This window comes from Dendrobium catenatum, unplaced genomic scaffold, assembly GCF_001605985.2.
Source record: "Dendrobium catenatum unplaced genomic scaffold, ASM160598v2 fragScaff_scaffold_360, whole genome shotgun sequence".
NCBI classification, from domain to species: domain Eukaryota; kingdom Viridiplantae; phylum Streptophyta; class Magnoliopsida; order Asparagales; family Orchidaceae; genus Dendrobium; species Dendrobium catenatum.
This window is the reverse complement of record NW_021318822.1, coordinates 100694-120211: the sequence shown is the minus strand read 5'-3', so window position 1 is coordinate 120211 and position 19518 is coordinate 100694. Positions and strand designations below refer to the sequence as shown.

Sequence of the window (19518 nt, the reverse complement as noted above, 5' to 3'; positions counted from 1 at the left end):
TATATATATTAAAACTTACATAAATCTTGAAGTAAATGCCCGACATTGGACTCTATAAGAGAGGAGGAAGGGGAGAGAGCAGTTCATCATAATGATGATTCAAATGAAGAACCCCTTAGTGATGACAATACTGATGACTTATGAGTTTTTATGCATGTCATTGCTTTTTTTTTTTTTGGAAATTTGAATTATATGTTAATGAAAAGAATACTGGGATTTTGGAAAGATAGAATTTTGAGTTGAACTATATTTCATGTTGTCTTATTATTGGGATATTTTGATTTCACTTCATATCTTATGCTTTTTTATGTTTTATATTATTCACTCATTGGTATATAAAAAATTTATCATTTTATGTTTACGCAATCTTTTGATTTTGAGGCTTACGCCTCAAAACGCCTTAAGGTTTATGCCTCGCCTCACGAATGAAAAATGCCTCAATACCCGTATACGCAATTTTAAACATTGATTTTAATCGCAACTATCTAATACTTTCAATTTAGTTTGTTAACTCCTCAAATATTATCCAAAATAATTCGTCTATTGGATTATTTTGGATCAAATTTAGTAAGTCAAGGAACTATTATACATATTAGATAGTCTGGGATTAAATGGCTCCACATAAATAATCCAGAGATCATTTTGACATTTTTTATGAGAAATTGCTATACTGAAACTAAATAGACAATAAGCAATTCCTCAGTCCTGCTTATCCACCACAAAAATCACTTAACTATCTTCAAAACTAAAAAAAATGAGCAGTAGCTTAACAGCAAATTAGGAAAAGGCGATAGATTCCCAGAACCTCTTCAATTCATATAAATAAAAATAGAAATTTCTCCACAAAAAATTACTAACTCAGCCACTTTCAAACTACCTTGCTGATGAACTTCTTAAAAGATCACTCGATTAAAATTATAAACATAGAATAACTAAAATTGCTTAATATTTTGTGGAAAAATTAGTTCAGCCTAATTGGACTTCGTAACAAAATTAATAGAGTATATGGGAAACTGCTATTCTTAAAATTAATTTAAAAGCGATACTACTTTCATCCTACTTTTGCCCAAAAAAAACACTTAAATATCTCAAAAATTGACAAATATGAACAAAAATTAAATAATTGAACATGAAATAAAATGAAAATTCTGCTACATTCATAAACCACAATTTCATCACGAAACCTTAAACAAAACTTTTAGCACCACAGTCAAGTGAAGTAACAAAATGTTTAGCTATTTTCCCATCTAGTTGTTCTTTCATTTGTAAATTAAATGTTTTCTCCAAAACACTATCTACAGCATGTTTTCTTCCTTTTTGTTCAAATCCTCCATCCAAAAAGGCCATTTGTTTACAGTATTGTCATCACTTCTAATTGAAGAAGATGATAAAGGATATGAAGCATGGATACTTGGAAGTGGAATATGTTTTGGAAGCTCTTTTTCACTCATTTACTCAGCTTCACTGATTTTTCTTTGCAATTCAGTCATTTGTGATGAGCTTATCTTCAGGCATACTTTAATTCCATGACCACTAATCTTCATCAAATGAGCTTTCACTCTATAATATAATCATTTGTATGTGGCATTACAATAATCGCATTTGAATGCAATTTTGCCACCCCCTTTTTACATTTTACCTATTTTTGTCACATAACCTCATAGAGGTTTGTTATCTTCAATATTGATCTCTGATGGACCATCATCAAACCCAATTCCTACACCACTAGAGCTCATTATCCTACGAAGGATCAACACAAATTAAACCACATGAATTTGAAACATAAAAAATTTTAAATAAAAGTGTAGATATGTTGCGACTATGTCGAGAGTCCAAGGGGTCGCTACCCCTTGGCGGGGTTACAACAAATTTTTACTGCAATAGTTGTTTTAAAGCTTTCTCTAGTAGCTTCTCGATGTCGCTTGGTACCATTTGATACACATCTGTACCGAGTAGTACCAAGAGGTACCAAGTTTCGGTACCGAGTGGAACTGAGTTCTAGTACCGAGCAGTACTGAGTTCCAGTACCTACCAAGCAGTATTGAGTTCCAGTAACTACCGAGTGGTACCGAGTTCCGGTATAGAGCCTACGATTAAGAAAATGAACCTTCACTGCTCACGTCGCCTTCACTGTTTGCCTCGTCGAGCCGCTCCGTCGATGAAGGATAATCCTGATGGCTTTAATGCTCGCGTCGTCGAGCCTCTTCGTCGATGAAGGATGATCATGTCCACTTCTATACTCGCGTCGTCGAACCTCTCCTTTGACTATAATGAAGAAGATGAATAGCTGTACGGAAACGAAAAACCTAGGTTGTTGAAATGTTTAAGCCGCATAAATGAATTGATATTAGGGATATGGAGCGAATAAATGAAATGAATAGGCAAATTGCGGCTCCATTTTTTTTCGTTGTTTAAATAGGACACGAGTATCTGATACGCGTGTCCGGTCAAATTTAAATAATATTTTAATTGGACACGGCAAAGCCGTATCGGACACATATCCGTGCCGTATCGGAGGTGTATCTGTATCTGACACGTGTCGGATAAAGCATGCCTCATAAATAAGAGTATCCGTGCTTTATGCCCTCCACATAATACCAAAACCCCAAATACTTACCATCTCTTGGCCTAGCACTTGCAACAAGTTATATTTGATTCCTCACCCCTTCTACATGCCTACTAAAATAATCCCTCCATCATACACGTTCTCAGCCTCCACCCTTTTCCATCCACCATGCACTCTCAGCTTACCTCCCCAGATGTGTATTATATAATTTAGTGAATACTCGCATCAAATGCTTTGTTCACTATTATATTATGCATGTATGATTCATGATGTTTTCATATATAATATGATATTTCACTCACCTTTAATATGCTAAAATAATATTCTTAATTATGGTTTAGAATTGACACATTTAATTAGCCATGGTTACATAGCTTACTTTATATGTTTGTTTTAGAGTTATTTGTGGCTCAATGAACTTGATAGCTACTATTAGCATTTCAAATAGGATAAGGACTGGCTAAAAATCGAAGGAGACAAAGAAGAAAAATGGTGAGCTAAGTCTGAGTGTAGGTTTATGATTAATCCTGGTTAGCTTATAAAGTGTGGCAAAGTAAATCTTGTTTAAGCATTGAATTGTAACTTCTAAGATGGATGCTTGTAAAAATAAATTGTAAATGGACTACTTAATTTGGTTTCATATTTTAGTGGAATAGTTGTTGATTTGGTTAGATTTAGATGCTCTGAATCACCATGGTGGATATAAATTATCATAGATTGCTATTTAAACTGCCGTATAACTACTTGGGAATCCATGTAAATTTTCTCATTGCAGTCATGCTACCAAAATGTTTGATAACATTAGAACTGGGCATCACATCAACCGCTATCTACCAGTCAAATACTGATTTCTTATTGAAGAAAAGTAACAAAAAAACATATTGTCCAAAACAATATATCACGAAGAAAACATTCAGGGCCACAAACTTTTCCTACGGTTACTCTATCCAAAAAATAAACTGACGAAGACCAAGGAAGCACAGGTTAAAAGTGGATTTGGCTATCTCGATTTCTCCTGAATGGCGGTGGGGCGACACCATTGCCATCCTTCTTTCAACTTAGAAGTAAAAACTGCTAGAACCTCAACATATTTTCAACACATTCAAACATAGACATTTATTTCTCCACTATACCTTCAGCAAAACTTCTACCAGAAGTCTCTTTCTACCCGCTAAATACTAATTCCCGGTGAAATTGAAGTACAACCCAAAAATCCAATAAAACAGACTGCATCAGAGACACATGGCGATCAATTTCTCCGGCTGTTACTTGATCGAAGATGTAAAACTAATAGAACTGAAAACGGAAATGCATAAAGAGTATTTGGATACCATAATTTCACGGATAGCGGTGGGGGAGACGCCGTCGCCGTCCTTTGACTGCTTGAACTTTTTGATGGCGATGCAGCTCTTGCGGAGTTTCGTCTTCGCCAGAAACACAAGCCCGTATGTCCCCTCCCCAATCTTACCGACTAGATCGTATTGTTGTAGCCACGCCGGCCGGTTGCTTCCCCCGCCACCGCTGCCGCCCGCGACTGCCCGACCATCGCCCATTTCCAGGGCAACTATAATCAAACTTGTAGGCCCTAGACCTTTTTACTATCGGAGATGAAGCTCTGGAAGACGGCAAATTATTGGGTCAGGTGACCGAATTTTTTAATTTAATATTTACATGTTTTTTCAGTACATGAGTTAGCGATCCGATCCGATAACGCTTTTTATTTGAACTTTTAAGCATTTACCGCCCTATTTTTTCATTTTGAAAGCCGCGAAAGACGCAAATAAAGACTGCTGTAGAAGAAAAAACGAGCCAGAAAATTGCAGAGAAGAAATGGACTGCTCAGCGAAGAGGGAGGTGGAAGAGGGCATGGAAGAGGGAGTGCATGAATCGGAAAGGTGAGTACTTAGTAGTTTGTCTTAATAAATACTACAAATCTCTCATATAATCCAATTTTCAATATCTACATTCTAATATTGCCAGAGGCATCCACAATTAACATTTTTAGTTTTATCAAACAACTTAAATTATCAATAATTATATCCCAACGATGATAATGCAATCATTACTAATCTAATTGAAATGTTATAAAATTTAACAAGAAAAAAACAGTTCAAATAATGGGCATTTAATTGCTCGGATATATTAACAAGTTAAATATTTCCTAAAATTACAAAACGTTTTTTCTATTCAAGCAGCTTTACCAATTTAAACATTCAGGTCATAGCTTATTAGCTAGTTTTTGGATGAGAAAGGTAATCATAGACAAAATGCAAAAGCCACAGAGTGGTGTCCTCGTGCAAATACTTTATCTGTACGAATAAAACATTTTAAAAATTTATTATGTATATAAACATAGCAATCTGGATTTAACTTAAAATTTAAATTGCACTTACAACTGTATGACAAATATTCTTGTGTTCAGGATTTGGTAATGAGTCATACATTTTCCAGACTTTCTCCTTCAATTTTCCAACAAGAAGAACCCAGTGCTTCTCGTAAATTATGGGTTAAATAATAAGTTTGCTTTCTTGAACTGAAACTGGATTAATGTGTTTGATAAAAATTTGATAATCCAGATTTAATGACTTGTATACCTGCAATAATTCAGTTCTATAAGGAAAAACAAACGTGAAAAAAAATATTAAAATATTATTTATACTTACCCTCTACAATGAAGAAATATACAAATAACGTTGAAATTTCTCCGCCATTAACCTACTCTGCTCAAGTAAAAAGAAAGCAAATGCATCAACATGTTTATCACCTAACCAATCATTTGTGAGCAGAAAGTCAATATTTGATCTTTTTATTTCAATGTTTCCAGATGCAAATATTTTGTGCTCCCTACAAAAAACAAATAAAAATATAATGTTAGAGCGCAACCATAGCGCAACCATAGCACAACCGTAGCGCAATTATAGCGCAACTATAGCGCAACTATAATGCAACCATAGCGCAACCATAGTGCAACCATAGCACAACCATAGCGCAACTATAGCGCAACTATAGCGCAACCATAGCGCAACCATAGCACAACCATAGCGCAACCATAGCGCAACAATAGCGCAACTATAGCGCAACTATAGCGCAACTAAAACGCAACTAAACTTACTTTGTATTAATTTTTTTGAAACATTCATCCATAAATTGTTATTTTTGCTCTGATAGAAAAGGCTTCCCTGGATAATCCATAATTTTCAATGCAGGTCGTGATTCAACTATTATATTATCGACAGAGATAACCTCTTTGGTCTTCTTTATTTTCCGAAATTCAAATGAAAAGCGTTATCGGGTCGGGTCGCTAACTCTGAAAAGACATAAAGCGTAAATATTAAATTAAAAAAATGCCTAACAGATGTCGCATTTCTATTGGCGACCGAACGGAGAGATGGCTTCGGTCACCTGACCCAATAATTTGCCCTGAAAGACGCGCCGTGCTGATAGAGTGCATTTTGGTCGGGACTTGATTAAATCCTGATATACGCTTTGTATTTTATTTTTTATTTATGTCTGCTCATTCTGATTGATTGGATCCGGTTCATAGATAAAAATTTTTAATCCCCAAGAGCTCAAAAGTTTGGAGCTAGATCATTTTACCTTTCATCGGGGCATTTCACTTCTTATTTTCTCTCTAGTTTAGTATTCTAGACACTTCACTGCATTTCATTTCACATTTCAATCGGTGAAAAGTTCATCTCCAGGTGCAAACAAGTACAAGAACTTGTTATGTCTTTGATGCGCTTTCATTGTATATTCACATGTATCGATACCGTACCAAATTTTTCTATTTTAAACATTAGGTTGTTTTTTGTTTACTTTAAAATTTTTGAGCTATTTTTGTTCATTTTAGCATTGTTTCAACTGCCCTGTAAGTGTGCTTTTGGTTTGCATATGTTTTCAATGTATCAATTTATATAACGACTTCTTCAATTTTTAAAAGTATGTTGTATAGCTTTAAAATATATGACTACATATTTTAATGGCACTTTTCAGTGCTCTTTCACAACGTTTTCGTTGTGCTTTTGCTGCACTTTCATTGGGCTTTAATTGTATTTTTTTTCGTTTTCACTGCACTTCAACTGTGCTTTCGCTATACTTTTATTACATTTTTCTTTATATTCACTATGTTTTTGAAGCTTTTTAAAGCTTTTGTTATTTCTTTTAATGTGCTTTTACTGCACTTTCACGCTTTCATTGGGCTATCACTGCGCTTTCACTACGCTTTAGCTGAACTTTCATTGTGCTTTTCTTTATATTTACTTTTTTTTTGCAAGAGAAAGTTTGAAAATTTATATATATTAATTATTTCTCGATATGAACAGTGAACTAATATTTGTTCTTTATTTTGTTCAAATTAAAAACATATAAGATGACACGAAAAGATCCTTTGAGACCAATATAACAAAATGGAATATCCAAAGTGTCTGTGGAATTCGCATACACTATGTTTCTTTTAAAGAAGAAATTATTAACAGATAAAGATAAATAACAAAATAAATCAGCCTATAAGAGTCTATTCTCTTAAATCTTGTTTGTTAACCTCATTGTAAAAACTATTTATACCCGGGTATATCCCCTGGGCAAAAGAGATCAGTGAATACGCTTTCTTTGCCATCATACTTTCCCTTTCCTGTTTTTGTCTGGCACCTCTGACGCTGAAACTCAACGTGGTATCAAGATCCATTCCGTGATTTTCTTTTTCCCTCCCTCCTCTCCCTCTTTCTCTTCCTTTTTTGTCATCAATAGCTGGTTCGGTCACGTCATCTCCCATCTCCGACCACCTCATCGATGGTCTCCATTACCATATCTACCCAACTTAAATTTCTGATGAATAATATCAAGAACCTTGTTCCTCATTCTCTTTTGTCGGACAACAACATGCTTTGGAGATCGCAAGTGGAAAAGGTATTCACCACCAATGGCTTCAAGGCGTTTCTTGATGGCACTTCTTTGTGTCCCCTACCTCAAGAATCTGCAGGCAACTCTAGAACAACCTCCCCGGCCTTGCACGACATCTGGAATCTCACCGATCAAAACCTTGCAGCAGTGCTTTACTCGATCATTTCGCCTTCGATCCTTCAATACGTTCTCACCTTAACACACTTTCACGAAATTTGGCACACTCTAGCGCATCGCCTACAAGAAACGATGAGGTCTCGGATCATCCAACTAAAAAACGAGCTTCATCATACGACCAAGGGTGATAAACCGATGACCCAGTACCTTCTTGATATCAAATCAAAGGTAAATGCCATTCAAGCCACTAGAAACAATCTTGGCCCTGAAGATGTGATTCTATACACGCTCAACGGGCTCCCTTCCACGTACCAATCATTCAAAATGGCCATCCGCACGAACCTTCAACCGATAACACTTGACGATTTTTACAGTCTCCTGTGCAGCGAAGAACAGATTCTTGCCTAAGAAACAACAAAGGATCTGCAATCTCTAAATCTAACTGGCAATTCCCTTGCTCTGGCCGCTACTCACAGTCGAGGATGCGACAGATCCACTACTACTCGTGGAAACAGAGGTCGTAGCTCATTCTACTCTGCAGGTCGAAGAGAAAAGAATCCCCATCTGAATACCATTTGTCAAATCTGCAATAAAGCAGGGCATTCTGTCATTCGATGTTGGTATCACATGGATCCCTCTTATGCCGAAAACACCAACAATACAGCTCTCTTCTCTGCTCCATAAGGTAATCGTAATACTGACTGGTTTCTTGGCAGTGGGACTTCCTCACACCTCATTGCTGATCTGACTCATCTAACCATGACAGAACCATATCATGGCTCCTCTCAAGTCGTCATCGGTAACGGACAGCTGCTCCCAATTCACAATACAGGTAAAGACATATTGCCTACACCTTCAGGTAACCTCTATCTACACGAGCTTCTTCATGTACCAAATTTATCTTTTAATCTCCTTTCTGTGCATCAACTAACCACAAAAAATAATTGCATGGTTTCATTCTCCTCTCATGTATATCAAATCAAGGACTCGAGGACGCAGCATCTTCTTCTTCAAGGACCGTGCCATAACGGTCTATACAAAATTGCCTCGACTACTTCGGTCTCACATCTTGCTCTTCTATCGACTGAAGCCGTTCTAAGCTTATGGCATAACCGTCTCGGCCACCCCGCGATCTCTTTTCTTCGGCATCTTGCTAAAACTGATGCTAATATATGTACCTTACTAAATAATATGTGTAATACTTGCTGTATGGGGAGTAAACGCTTATCGTTTTCGCACTCTTCTTCCTCTACGAATGCTCCTTTCCAACTTGTGCATTCTGATGTCTGGGGACCTTCCCCAGTACAACCAACACAAGGATTTCGTTATTTTGTTTCTTTTATTAACGATTTTACCAAATACTACTGGATTTTTTCAATTTTAAGAAAATCTGATGTTACCAGTACATGGGTGAATTTTCATAAACATGTTCACTATCAGTTTAATTCAAGAATTCAAAATCATTCGTACAGACGGTGGAGGCGAATACATAAATAACTCGTTCACTACCTATTACAAACAAAGGGGTATTCAACATCAGTTCACTTGCCCTTACACCCCACCTCAAAATGGAGTGGCTGAATGGAAAAATATAGATATTCTTGAAATGGTAAGGAGTCTTCTAATTCACTCACATACACCCCATAATCTTTGTGTTGAAGCCCTTCACACCGCAGTCTACCTAATCAATCGTCTCCCTACACCTGTTCTCAACAACTCTACTCTGTTTCAAGAACTACACCATAAACCACCAACATATGATCACCAAAAAATCTTTGGCTGTCTATGTTACCCGTGGCCGCATCCATATGCAAATTCAAAACTCTCTCCTCTCTCGGTGCCATGTGTCTTCATAGGATATTCGTCATCTCAAAAAGGGTATCGCTGTCTCGACACTATAACGAACTGCGTCTACACATCCAGGCATGTTGTATTCAACGAGAAAATATTTCCATTTCAACAATCATCCCTAAGCAACACTACACCTGTAACCAGCACATCTCACCACTCCACTCCTCCCCTACTACTTGTCCCAGCCCCTGTTCACACCCCGAACAAGATCTTGCAACTTATCCCTCAAAGCATTGCATCACACAATTCTACTACTCAAACATCCACTGCCTCACCCAACAATCATACCGAACAACAACAGCTCACATCGGCAGCTCCGATCTATCAATCCACTGTGACAAAGCATCCCATGAAAACTCATTTACAGACTGAGCATCCTATGAAAACTCATTTATAGACTGGGCATCTCAAACCAAAACACATACTAATCTAACTCATCAAGTCTCTGAACAAGATCCAACCAACGACACTCAAGCTGTTCAACATGCTTACTGGCGGCTAGCAATGTCTCAGGAATTTCAAGACTTGCAATCACAAGGAACATGGGAACTTGTGCCCCCGTCTACAAATCAAAATATTTTGGGGTGTAAGTGGACATTTAAAACAAAACGCCATTCTAATAGATCGGTCGCAAGGTATAAAGCACGGTTAGTAGCTTTAGGTTGTAACCAAGAGTTCGGCCTAGATTACACTTAAACATTTAGTCCCGTGGCCAAAATAACTACTCTTCGCATTCTTTTAGTCATTGCCTTGCACAATCACTGGATGATACGTCAACTAGACGTATTAAATGCTTTTTTACATGGCTCTCTTACAAATTTGGTCTACATGACACAACCAAAGGGTTTCGAAGATACAAACTACCTCACGCATGTCTACAAGCTAAAGAAGGCCATATATGGCCTCAAACAAGCACCGAGAAAATGGTTTGAAGCGGTAACAGAGTTTCTTCATGGACTGGAATTCCATACCAGTCACTCTGACTCCTCCCTTCTCATCTATCGAAAAAATGGTATAACTCTATACTTCTTAATATATGTGGATGATATAATTCTAATAGGCAACAACCCAAAATCTATTTCAGATCTTCTTATGCACTTAAATAAACACTTTAATATGCGAGATCTGGGTGATCTAAAGTACTTCTTGGGTATTACAGCTGAACAAAACTCATCAGGCCTCATTTCATATCAAGCGAGCTATGCCGAATAGATACTCAAGCATGCGGGTATGCTCAATAGCAGACCTGTGTCCACCACGATGCCAGCCAAGATCACTTCTCCAGCTGATTCCCTATAACAACCCAAGATCCGTTTAGCGAAAGGATTCATCTGATCGTTCTATTGCCTCTTTTTTTTTTCTTTCTATCGGTTTCCTCATCTATCCATCCATACATATATCCAGAGCCAGAGATAATTACATTACAGAAAAGAAACAACAGCGGATACTATAATTCACATATAGTACAATCAGAGAACAGACAAAAGAGTCCAAAAGAAATATTTACACTAGCCACACATGCTACAAAAGAAAGCTTACCAAAGGCTACAAAACAAAAAGCTGAACTCGACAGAAAGATCTTCAGACTGGAGGCCCTGCACCTGAAATATTATCCACATATAATCTAAAACGGATACTACGATATCTTCGTGGCTCTTTACATATTGGCATTCCCATTAAATCTGACTCATTAACTCTTATTTCTTACATAGATTCTGACTGGGTAGGCGATCAACTAGACCGAAAATTCACAACCGGATATTGCAACTTCTTAGGCGAAACTCCAGTACCTTTGTGTGCAAAGAAACAGCCAACCACAGCTCGATCTTCTACCGAAGCTGAGTACAGGGCAATCGCTGCAGCAACTGCAAAAATCATTTAGTTACGTCGTCTATTACAAGAATTAGATTGTCCTCAACAAATGCTTACAACACTTTACTATGACAACACTTCGACGATTGGTCTGGCCAACAACACGGTGTACCATGCCAGAACCAAACACATTGAGGTTGACTGTCACTTCATCAGGGAACACATCAAAAGTAATAGCATACAAGTTCATCACATCGCCTCCAAAGACCAAATTGCTGATTTATTCACTAAACCTTTATCTATATCTCATTTTAAGTATCTCGCAAACAAAATAACTAACGAAACACCGTCATCAGTTTGCCGGGGTATATTAACATATAAAGATAAATAACAAAATAAATCAGCCTATAAGAGTCTGTACAGCTATCCATGTCAATTCTTTTAAATCTTGTTTGTTAACCTCATTGTAAAAACTATTTATACCCGGGTATACCCCCTGGGCAAAAGAGATAAGTGAATACGCTTTATTTACCATCATACTTTCCCTTTCCTGTTTTTGTTTTCGTCTGGCACCTCAGGCGGTGAAACTCAACAGAAATAAGCATATTTTTTGTACCTTTTGTATTATGATTTATTCATTTTATTTTGTATTCTTTGATGAAATCTTTAATTATATTATATATACTTATAATTTTTAATATAATAATAATGCATTTTTTTAATATTGCATTTATATTTATTTATAATATTGCATTCCTTTTTTAATACAAAAAATGTGCAGTGAAAGTGTAGCAAAAACACAGCTAAAGCGTAGTAAAATGCAGCTAAAGCCCAATGAATTACACATTATATTGTAATTTTCTAGAAAATTTTCCTCATAAAGTTAATTCATAGTGAAAACACTTATAGTAACATGATCTAAACTAATAAAATCTGATTACGATAGAGAGTTCCGAACTATGCAATCTACTTTTGAAAATTAAATTTTTCGATGGTCGAAACCACTGATTAACTGTCGAAGCACAGTGAAAGCGCAACTAAAGAGCAGTGAATTACACAAAATATAAAAATTTTCTAGAATTTTTTCATAGAAATTTAATTCATATTAAAAACACTTATAGTAACATGATCTGAACTAATAAAATATGTTTACAATAGAGAGTTCCAAACTATGATATCTAGTTTTGAAAATTAAGTTTGCGATAGTCAAAATCATTGATTAACTGTCAAAGCGTAGTGAGAGCACAACAAAAGCACAATGAAAGCGCAGTGAATTAAACATTACATTGTAATTTTTTAGAAATTTTTCTTTGAAATCTAACTTATAGTGAAAACACTTAAAGTAACATGATCTGAACTAATTAAATCTTTTTACGATAGAGAGTTCCAAACTATGCAATCTAATTTTGAAAATTAAGTTGACGATAGTCGAAATCACTAATTAACTGTCATGATGGAGTGAAAGCAAATCAAAAACACATTGAATTACATATTATATTCTCTTTTCTTTTTTTTTTAATTCTTACAAATTTAATTGCACTACCATCTACATATTATCTGCGTATTTACTATGTATTTGCTCTGCATTATATGCATATTTTCTATATATTATCGAATGTGTAGTAAGAAATACTTTTTTAATAAAATGTTGACAAAGAGAAAATAAATCATGATCTAGAACACTCAAACGAACACATACAAAAAATAAATGGAACTCGAAACTTTTCCTTACAACCAAAATTTATTTTGGGGGTGCTACCCTTGGAAACCCCTGCAGGGGCGCTGCCCCTTAACCTCGTTACTCGACCGGGCAAGTTGAACCCCACCAAGGGGCGCGGGCCTCTCGGACCCCCCACATACTCCTCAAGTATACAAAAAAAAATAAAAAATTATTCCTCTTTCTTGGCGTTTGCATACTAGCTTTCATATTCTGCGTTCCGTAGGCATATTATCTACTCGAAGAATGAACATCCCCTCCAAATCATTCTTCATCTTCATCAGCTCTTCCTCATTTTTTCTTTCTGAACAGATACAAAAAATTTATTGAGCTAAAATACTATATATTGTGAAGCTTTTGCAGATATTTTCATTTAAAAAAAGAGCGACAACCCTAAAACTTAAATTTAAAATTGGTTGTTGAACCTTTGGGTCGAGTCGATCGGGTTGATAAGATAAAAATTAAAAAATGAAATCCAACTTGAATTTCAACATCTTAAAACTAAGTGTCATGATTTAACTGGAGTCCGGATGTAAAGCTACATCCGGACTTCGCATAGAATAATTTACCGCATTTTAGATAATAGCAGCTGCCATTAAATTAGGTAGGGTGACATGGAAAAAGCTATTTGTTGAAGTTATTATAGAGAAAGTAATATATTTTGTTTGAAAATTTTACTGTAAAACTGTTTTGCTACACGTAATCTTTTGCATTTATTTTACTTACCCCATTAGTCACCGGAATTATAACTACTCATATTCTGTATCGTGACTTAATCAGCGATGTATGTAATATTTTTCATTTCATTTATGCAATACGAAGTATGCAGCTTGGAAAGAAAGCAAGTAATTGGGCTACTGTATAAGACGATGAATCATGAAAATCATTAACCCAAAACAAATATTTGTAAATATTATTCTTGATATTGGTACTCAAAATGCAAATGAAAAAAAAAAAATTATTAACAAGACTTCGATAACAATAAATCAAGAAGGAAAATAGATGGTAATTGAGACTAAACATTTATTCATAAACATAGTCAATAACTATATAAGTTTCTTAAGCTTACAAGCACATGAACTTAAAAAAAAATAGTAACAATAAATTTTTGCTATCTACTTAACAATCAACCAACAACTCCCGAGAAATTTGATCAAACAAAAGACTCCTAATTAATCTCATTCATCAATGCATTGGTGATTTTCTCCAGTCAATTGATCATCTCCTCAGCACCTGTGTCATCTCTCAACTCAATATTTGTTACATCTTCATTATTATCAGGTAGTGACTTCCCAATTTCAGAACTCATATGCTTCTTGAGATATATATGTTTGATCAACATCACAAATATTAAATTATGAATCATCTCGAGAAGGATGATGACGTATGTAGTTTTGTAATGTCATAATAGCTGCCACTATTTTCACTTGCTGCTTGAACGAATAAGTTGGCATGTCACGTAATATAACATATTTCTTCTTCCACACACCAAAAGATCTTTCAATAACACCATGTAATGAAGAATGTTGCCTAATAAATATTTCCTGCATCCCATATACCAATTGACTATCTATTTCAAAATCAAGAATATGATACCTTGTATTTGAACATAGCTTCAAAAACCCATGTTTCATTGGCTATCCAGCTTTCACAATATAATATTTTCCTATTTAGAAGCATGTATTATTTTCTTATAGAGATATTCAACATTATGAAAATTTGTATTAACAACAACTAACTTGGAGGTGACACGGGAAAGTTATGTAAATTATTACTTAAAGCGAATTTGAAGATGCGGCTGTCATGTGAATTACCCTCCTAGCCTGCCACTATGAATGTGAAACACATGTTAAAGTCACAAATGGTTATTACATTTTGTGTCAGTGAACCACATTGTCCAATATATGCCAACTTCTCAGTATTTGAATTACATGCATCTATATGCATTCCATCAATAACTCCAACACAATCCTAATTGAGACAGCCTGCTTAGATATTATATAACTAAGTAAGCATCATTCCATATGGTGAGCATACTTACCTTGAAAAATGCAATGTAATGGCTACCATATTGTATCTCTCTTGGTGTACTTTGAAACATTGGATCTTTTGGCTAGATATCTTCACATGATAAACTCACTAATGCCTCCAATCTAATTGAGAAATAGCAACAAATTATTTCAGTTGAATGTTGAAATCATTCACAGGTTGACCTTATTGATTCATTATTTGATAATATATACAAGGTTATCACCAATACTTCTCTCCCATTAGTCCTTTGATGGACCATGCAATCCATGAGTAGTTTCTTAAGTCGCATAGAAGATCCATAAAAATAGAACGAGACATGTGAAACATATTATAAAACCTAGCAGGATGAACATATATTAGTTCGACAATATAATTATCTACACTATATGATGAGGTCATGCATGGGGTTTGATCAATATATGTTTCATAGAATTCATTTATAATATATAAAGTAGTTGTAGCAATTTTCATGCTGTGGTCCCCTAGTAGCAAATCATTTATATATATATTTCAATTCAGAACAACATGTTAATAAGGATAGTTGAGATTAATTACAGAAACACCTTTTTTTGTTCATGAAACATATGTGCACTAATTACAGAAACACCTTAAGGAGAGAAAGTGTTGTTTGCTATAGAGAGAAAGTGATTTTCAAATTCACTCGTTCCGGACTGTGCTCGTCGTTCTTTGTCGACGGTGTTCGTCCTCCGATCACCGGACAATGAAAGATGGTTGATGTTCGAGGTTCTATGGATATGGCTGGGAGGAATGTTCCTTCAATTTTAAATTCATCTGAGAAATTTTCTTCTTCCGATTTTTTTGCTGATGAAAATCGAAACCTGAATTCCAAAAATAAACCTCTAATCATAAATGAAGGAGCTCTTTTGATTCCTAAATTGATTATTCCTATTGCCCACAAAGGCAAAAATGTTCTTATTGAGGAAGAAATCAAAAGTCCAAAAGTTCTGAAGACTCTGAAGCAAGTTTCTGGAAGCCCGAATGCAACATCTTCTTCTGATCTTAAATTACATGTGAGTAGATTCTGCAATTCTATTCCTTCGAGTCCTGGAGAACAGATTTCAAATCATGGAAATGCTTTGGTCGTTGATGCTGTGAATGAGGAGATTAGAAAAGATGCACAGAAGATGTCTGGTGTTGGGTCGCAACCTTGGAATATTACTTCTTTGAAGAATCAAAATGATATGGAGCAAGTTAGAACCTGTATTTCAGGAGAATTGAATTCTGATGTTCAAACAGTCAATAAGACTTATCCTCCCGAGAATTCTGTAAAGATGAGAAATGTGAAGACGAATGCCAGGGTGAGAAGTGCAAACATTAAAGTGGACAATTTGAATTTGGGTTCTTTTTTGTCTGATGATGGAAAAACGGTGAAGCTTCACAAGGAGAATTAATGTATTGGAAAATTCAAAAAAATTGGTGAATACTCTTGTTGTCAAGGTTTTTGGAGATAATCTTCCTTTTTATGTGATCAACAATGAATTACGAAGGCAATGGAGCGGCTTTGGGAATTTCAGATTAACCTTGTTAGGACAAGATTGGGTCTTATGCTCATGTGAAAAGGCTGAAACTATGGAAGCTATTTTATGTGAAGGACCTTGGTTTGTAAGAGGCCATATAGTAGGCATTGATAAATGGTCGCCTAATTTTTCAACAAACTCTTTGAAGGGACTCTCGGCTCCAGTGTGGATAAGGCTTCCTAATCTACCATTATATTGTTGGGATGATATCAACATATGCAGAATTGCATCTCTTGTTGGCAAACCCTTTTTACTAGATGGGAATATGTTCCAATGGAACAGAAGAGAATTTGCTAGGATTTGTGTTCGCATCAAGCTGGATGAACAACTTCCTCTAGGAGTTTGGGTGGAAGGTGAATCTAGCAAATTCTATCAAAAAATTGAGTATGAAAAAGTTTCTAAACTTTGTTTCAAGTGTGGAAAGATTGGTCACTTAATTGGGATATATCCTTTGTCTGTGAATGATAATATCAAAGAAATTTCCAAAAAAGGTTCCTCAGGAAGTGGTACAAGCTGAAAGTGCTAACAAAATGGATGATGGTCCTTCTAATGTTGCCAATCCTACAACTGCAGATATACAAATTCCTGAAGAAGCAGGGTATGGACCCTGGGTGCACGTCAGGTATGGAAAGGGGAAAAGAACTAATAATTTTTCATATATTGTCAATAAAGTTTCTCAAAAACCTGTGAGGGAAATTTGGAAGACTGTTGCTACTATTGCTCCTAATCAAATTAATCACCAGAATTTGAACTCGGAAGGGTCTATTATTGAGAAACTAGACAAAGACTCTGTTGAAAATCAAAAGACATGTTGTTCTGTACAAAAGGAAGTTTTTGTTGCTGCTGATCCTAGAAATTATGAAGCTTTTAAAGCTGCTGAAGTTAATAATATTGCTGTTCTTAGCAATACAAAACTAGAAGAAGGGGAAATACGAGATAGTTTCTCCGGGATAGATACAAAAATTTCATCTGGTAAGGAATCCTATGCCCCTAAACCTGTTATTGTTAATAATAATAGGTTTGAAATTCTTAATAAGATTGATGAAGAAGTGGAAATTACTGTAAATGTTCCGAGCAATAATTCAAACAAAGAAGTTGAGTCTGCTTCAGAATTGAAGAATAAGAACATGGAAGTGATCAAAGCTGATAGAGAGAATTCTATTGTGAAGAAAAAAAATGGAAAAAGAGCTCAATACTCTTGGACCAATTAAACTCATGACTAGAAGCAAGAAAATGGAAATGGGTGAAAAAGTCAAAAGGATTGGGGCTAGTCCCCTTCCAAACCAATGAATTCCATAGTGTTTTGGAATTGTAGTAGAGCAAGAAAGGCTCATGCTTCTCTATATCTCAAGGAGTTGGTTGAAAAGAATGATGTGTTGTTTGTTGGCTTGCTAGAAACCAAAGTCTCTTCTTTGAATAGAAAGGATATCAATACTCTTATTGGTATGGATTGGGACTTCTTCCATTATCCTTCTGAAGGCTTGTCGGGAGGTATCTTGATTCTTTGGAATACAAGGTTTGCAACTTTTAATACCTTGTTTTCGTTAAATCAATGTATCATTGATGATTTAGAAATCATTAATAATGGTAGTTGGCGGAATTCTACTGTATATGCTAATAAGAACACCTACAAGAGAAGGGAATTATGGAATCATTTGGAGAATTATTTGCTTGTGAATGGTCCTTCCATAGTGCGTGGGGATTTCAATTGCCTTATTTCTAAAAGTGATAAAAAGGGAGGTAGGAAATTTGATTTTTCTCAAGGTCTTAAGGAGATGAAATCTATTTTTACAAACATTGATTATCATGAATCTAATTTTATTGGACCAAGTTATACTTGGTGCAATAACAAAACAAGTGGAGCTAGAATCTTAGAAAGACTTGACAGAGCTTTTGTCAACTATTTTGCTCTTTAGTCCAATCCGTTATTAGTGGTTCATCACCTACCTCGTATAGCTTCGGATCATTGCCCCATTTTGATGAAATTATGGGAAGATCTTTCTAAATATAATAGCTATATCAAATTCGAAGACACATGGGCTTCTCACTATGCTTCGACTTCTATAGTGAAAAAGTCTTGGAATAGAAGAATTACTTCTCAACATTCTGATGTTCTGGAGATCAAGTTCAAAAGAGTCTTAAAAGCTCTTTCTTTTTGGAGCAAAGCTAAACTAAAGGATCTAAATCTTATGAAGGAAAAGCTGATCATGGAAATTTATGATCTTCAAATGGAGGAGTCTGGGAATGGAGGCTTATCCGATTCTAAGGTAATACTTATTAGATCCAAAATTAATGATTTGAATTGCACTTTAGCTTGAATTAATTCTTGGTGGAGACAAAGAGTGAAGGCAAGATGGTTAAAAGATGGAGACTTTAATACAATGTTTTTTCACTCTTTTGCTAACGCTAGAAGAAATGCAAATTTCATTTTCAAAATTAAAAATGAAGAGGGTGAGTTGGTAGAAGATCAAGCTCTTATTGAAAGTATTTTTTACAAATACTTTCAAAATAAATGGAACTACAGAGAATGTTCTTTGAAGGGATGGACAGAACCGAAAGTTTTACTTTCGGATTATGATAGAGACGTTTTAAATTCTGACTTGATGCTGGAAGAAGTGCATATTGCTGTTAGCCAAATGGAAGGAGGTGTTTCACCGAGAGTGGACGGTATTACTCACTCTTTTTTGAATTTTTATTGGCATATCATTAATATTGATGTTTGGAATGCTTTGAAAAGATTTTTTTCCAAGGGTAAATTGGAAACTAGTTGGAAGGATACTTTGATTATTCTTATTCCTAAAGTTCATTTGCCTATATTGCCTTCTAATTTTAGACCTATAAATTTATGTAAAACTATGTATAAACTTGTAGCTAAAATTCTTCTGAATAGATTTGTGAATCTTCTTCCAAAACTTATATCTGAAAATCAAGTTGCTTTTATTAAAGGCCGGTCCTTATCTGATAATGTTTTAATTGCTCAAGAAGTC

At 35.4% G+C, this 19518-nt stretch overlaps 2 protein-coding genes across 2 annotated transcripts in view; one reads left to right on the top strand and one right to left on the bottom strand.

Moving 5' to 3' along the window:
* Nucleotides 1–6131, bottom strand: part of LOC110107567 (cyclin-dependent kinase E-1) — a gene marked incomplete in the record, with an annotated part of 78844 nt that extends 72713 nt beyond the window's left edge. Inside the window, 2 exon segments of the mRNA XM_020837840.2 lie at nt 3898–4191; nt 5997–6131. Coding sequence (XP_020693499.1) covers nt 3898–4119 — 222 coding nt within the window.
* Nucleotides 6132–16583: 10452 nt separating this feature from the next.
* On the top strand, nt 16584–17742 carry LOC110107569. Its single transcript, XM_020837841.1, has 2 exons — nt 16584–16925; nt 17023–17742. Exons 1-2 carry the CDS (start codon nt 16584–16586, stop codon nt 17740–17742), a joined length of 1062 nt encoding a protein of 353 aa, XP_020693500.1.
* The last annotated feature ends 1776 nt before the right edge of the window (nt 17743–19518 follow it).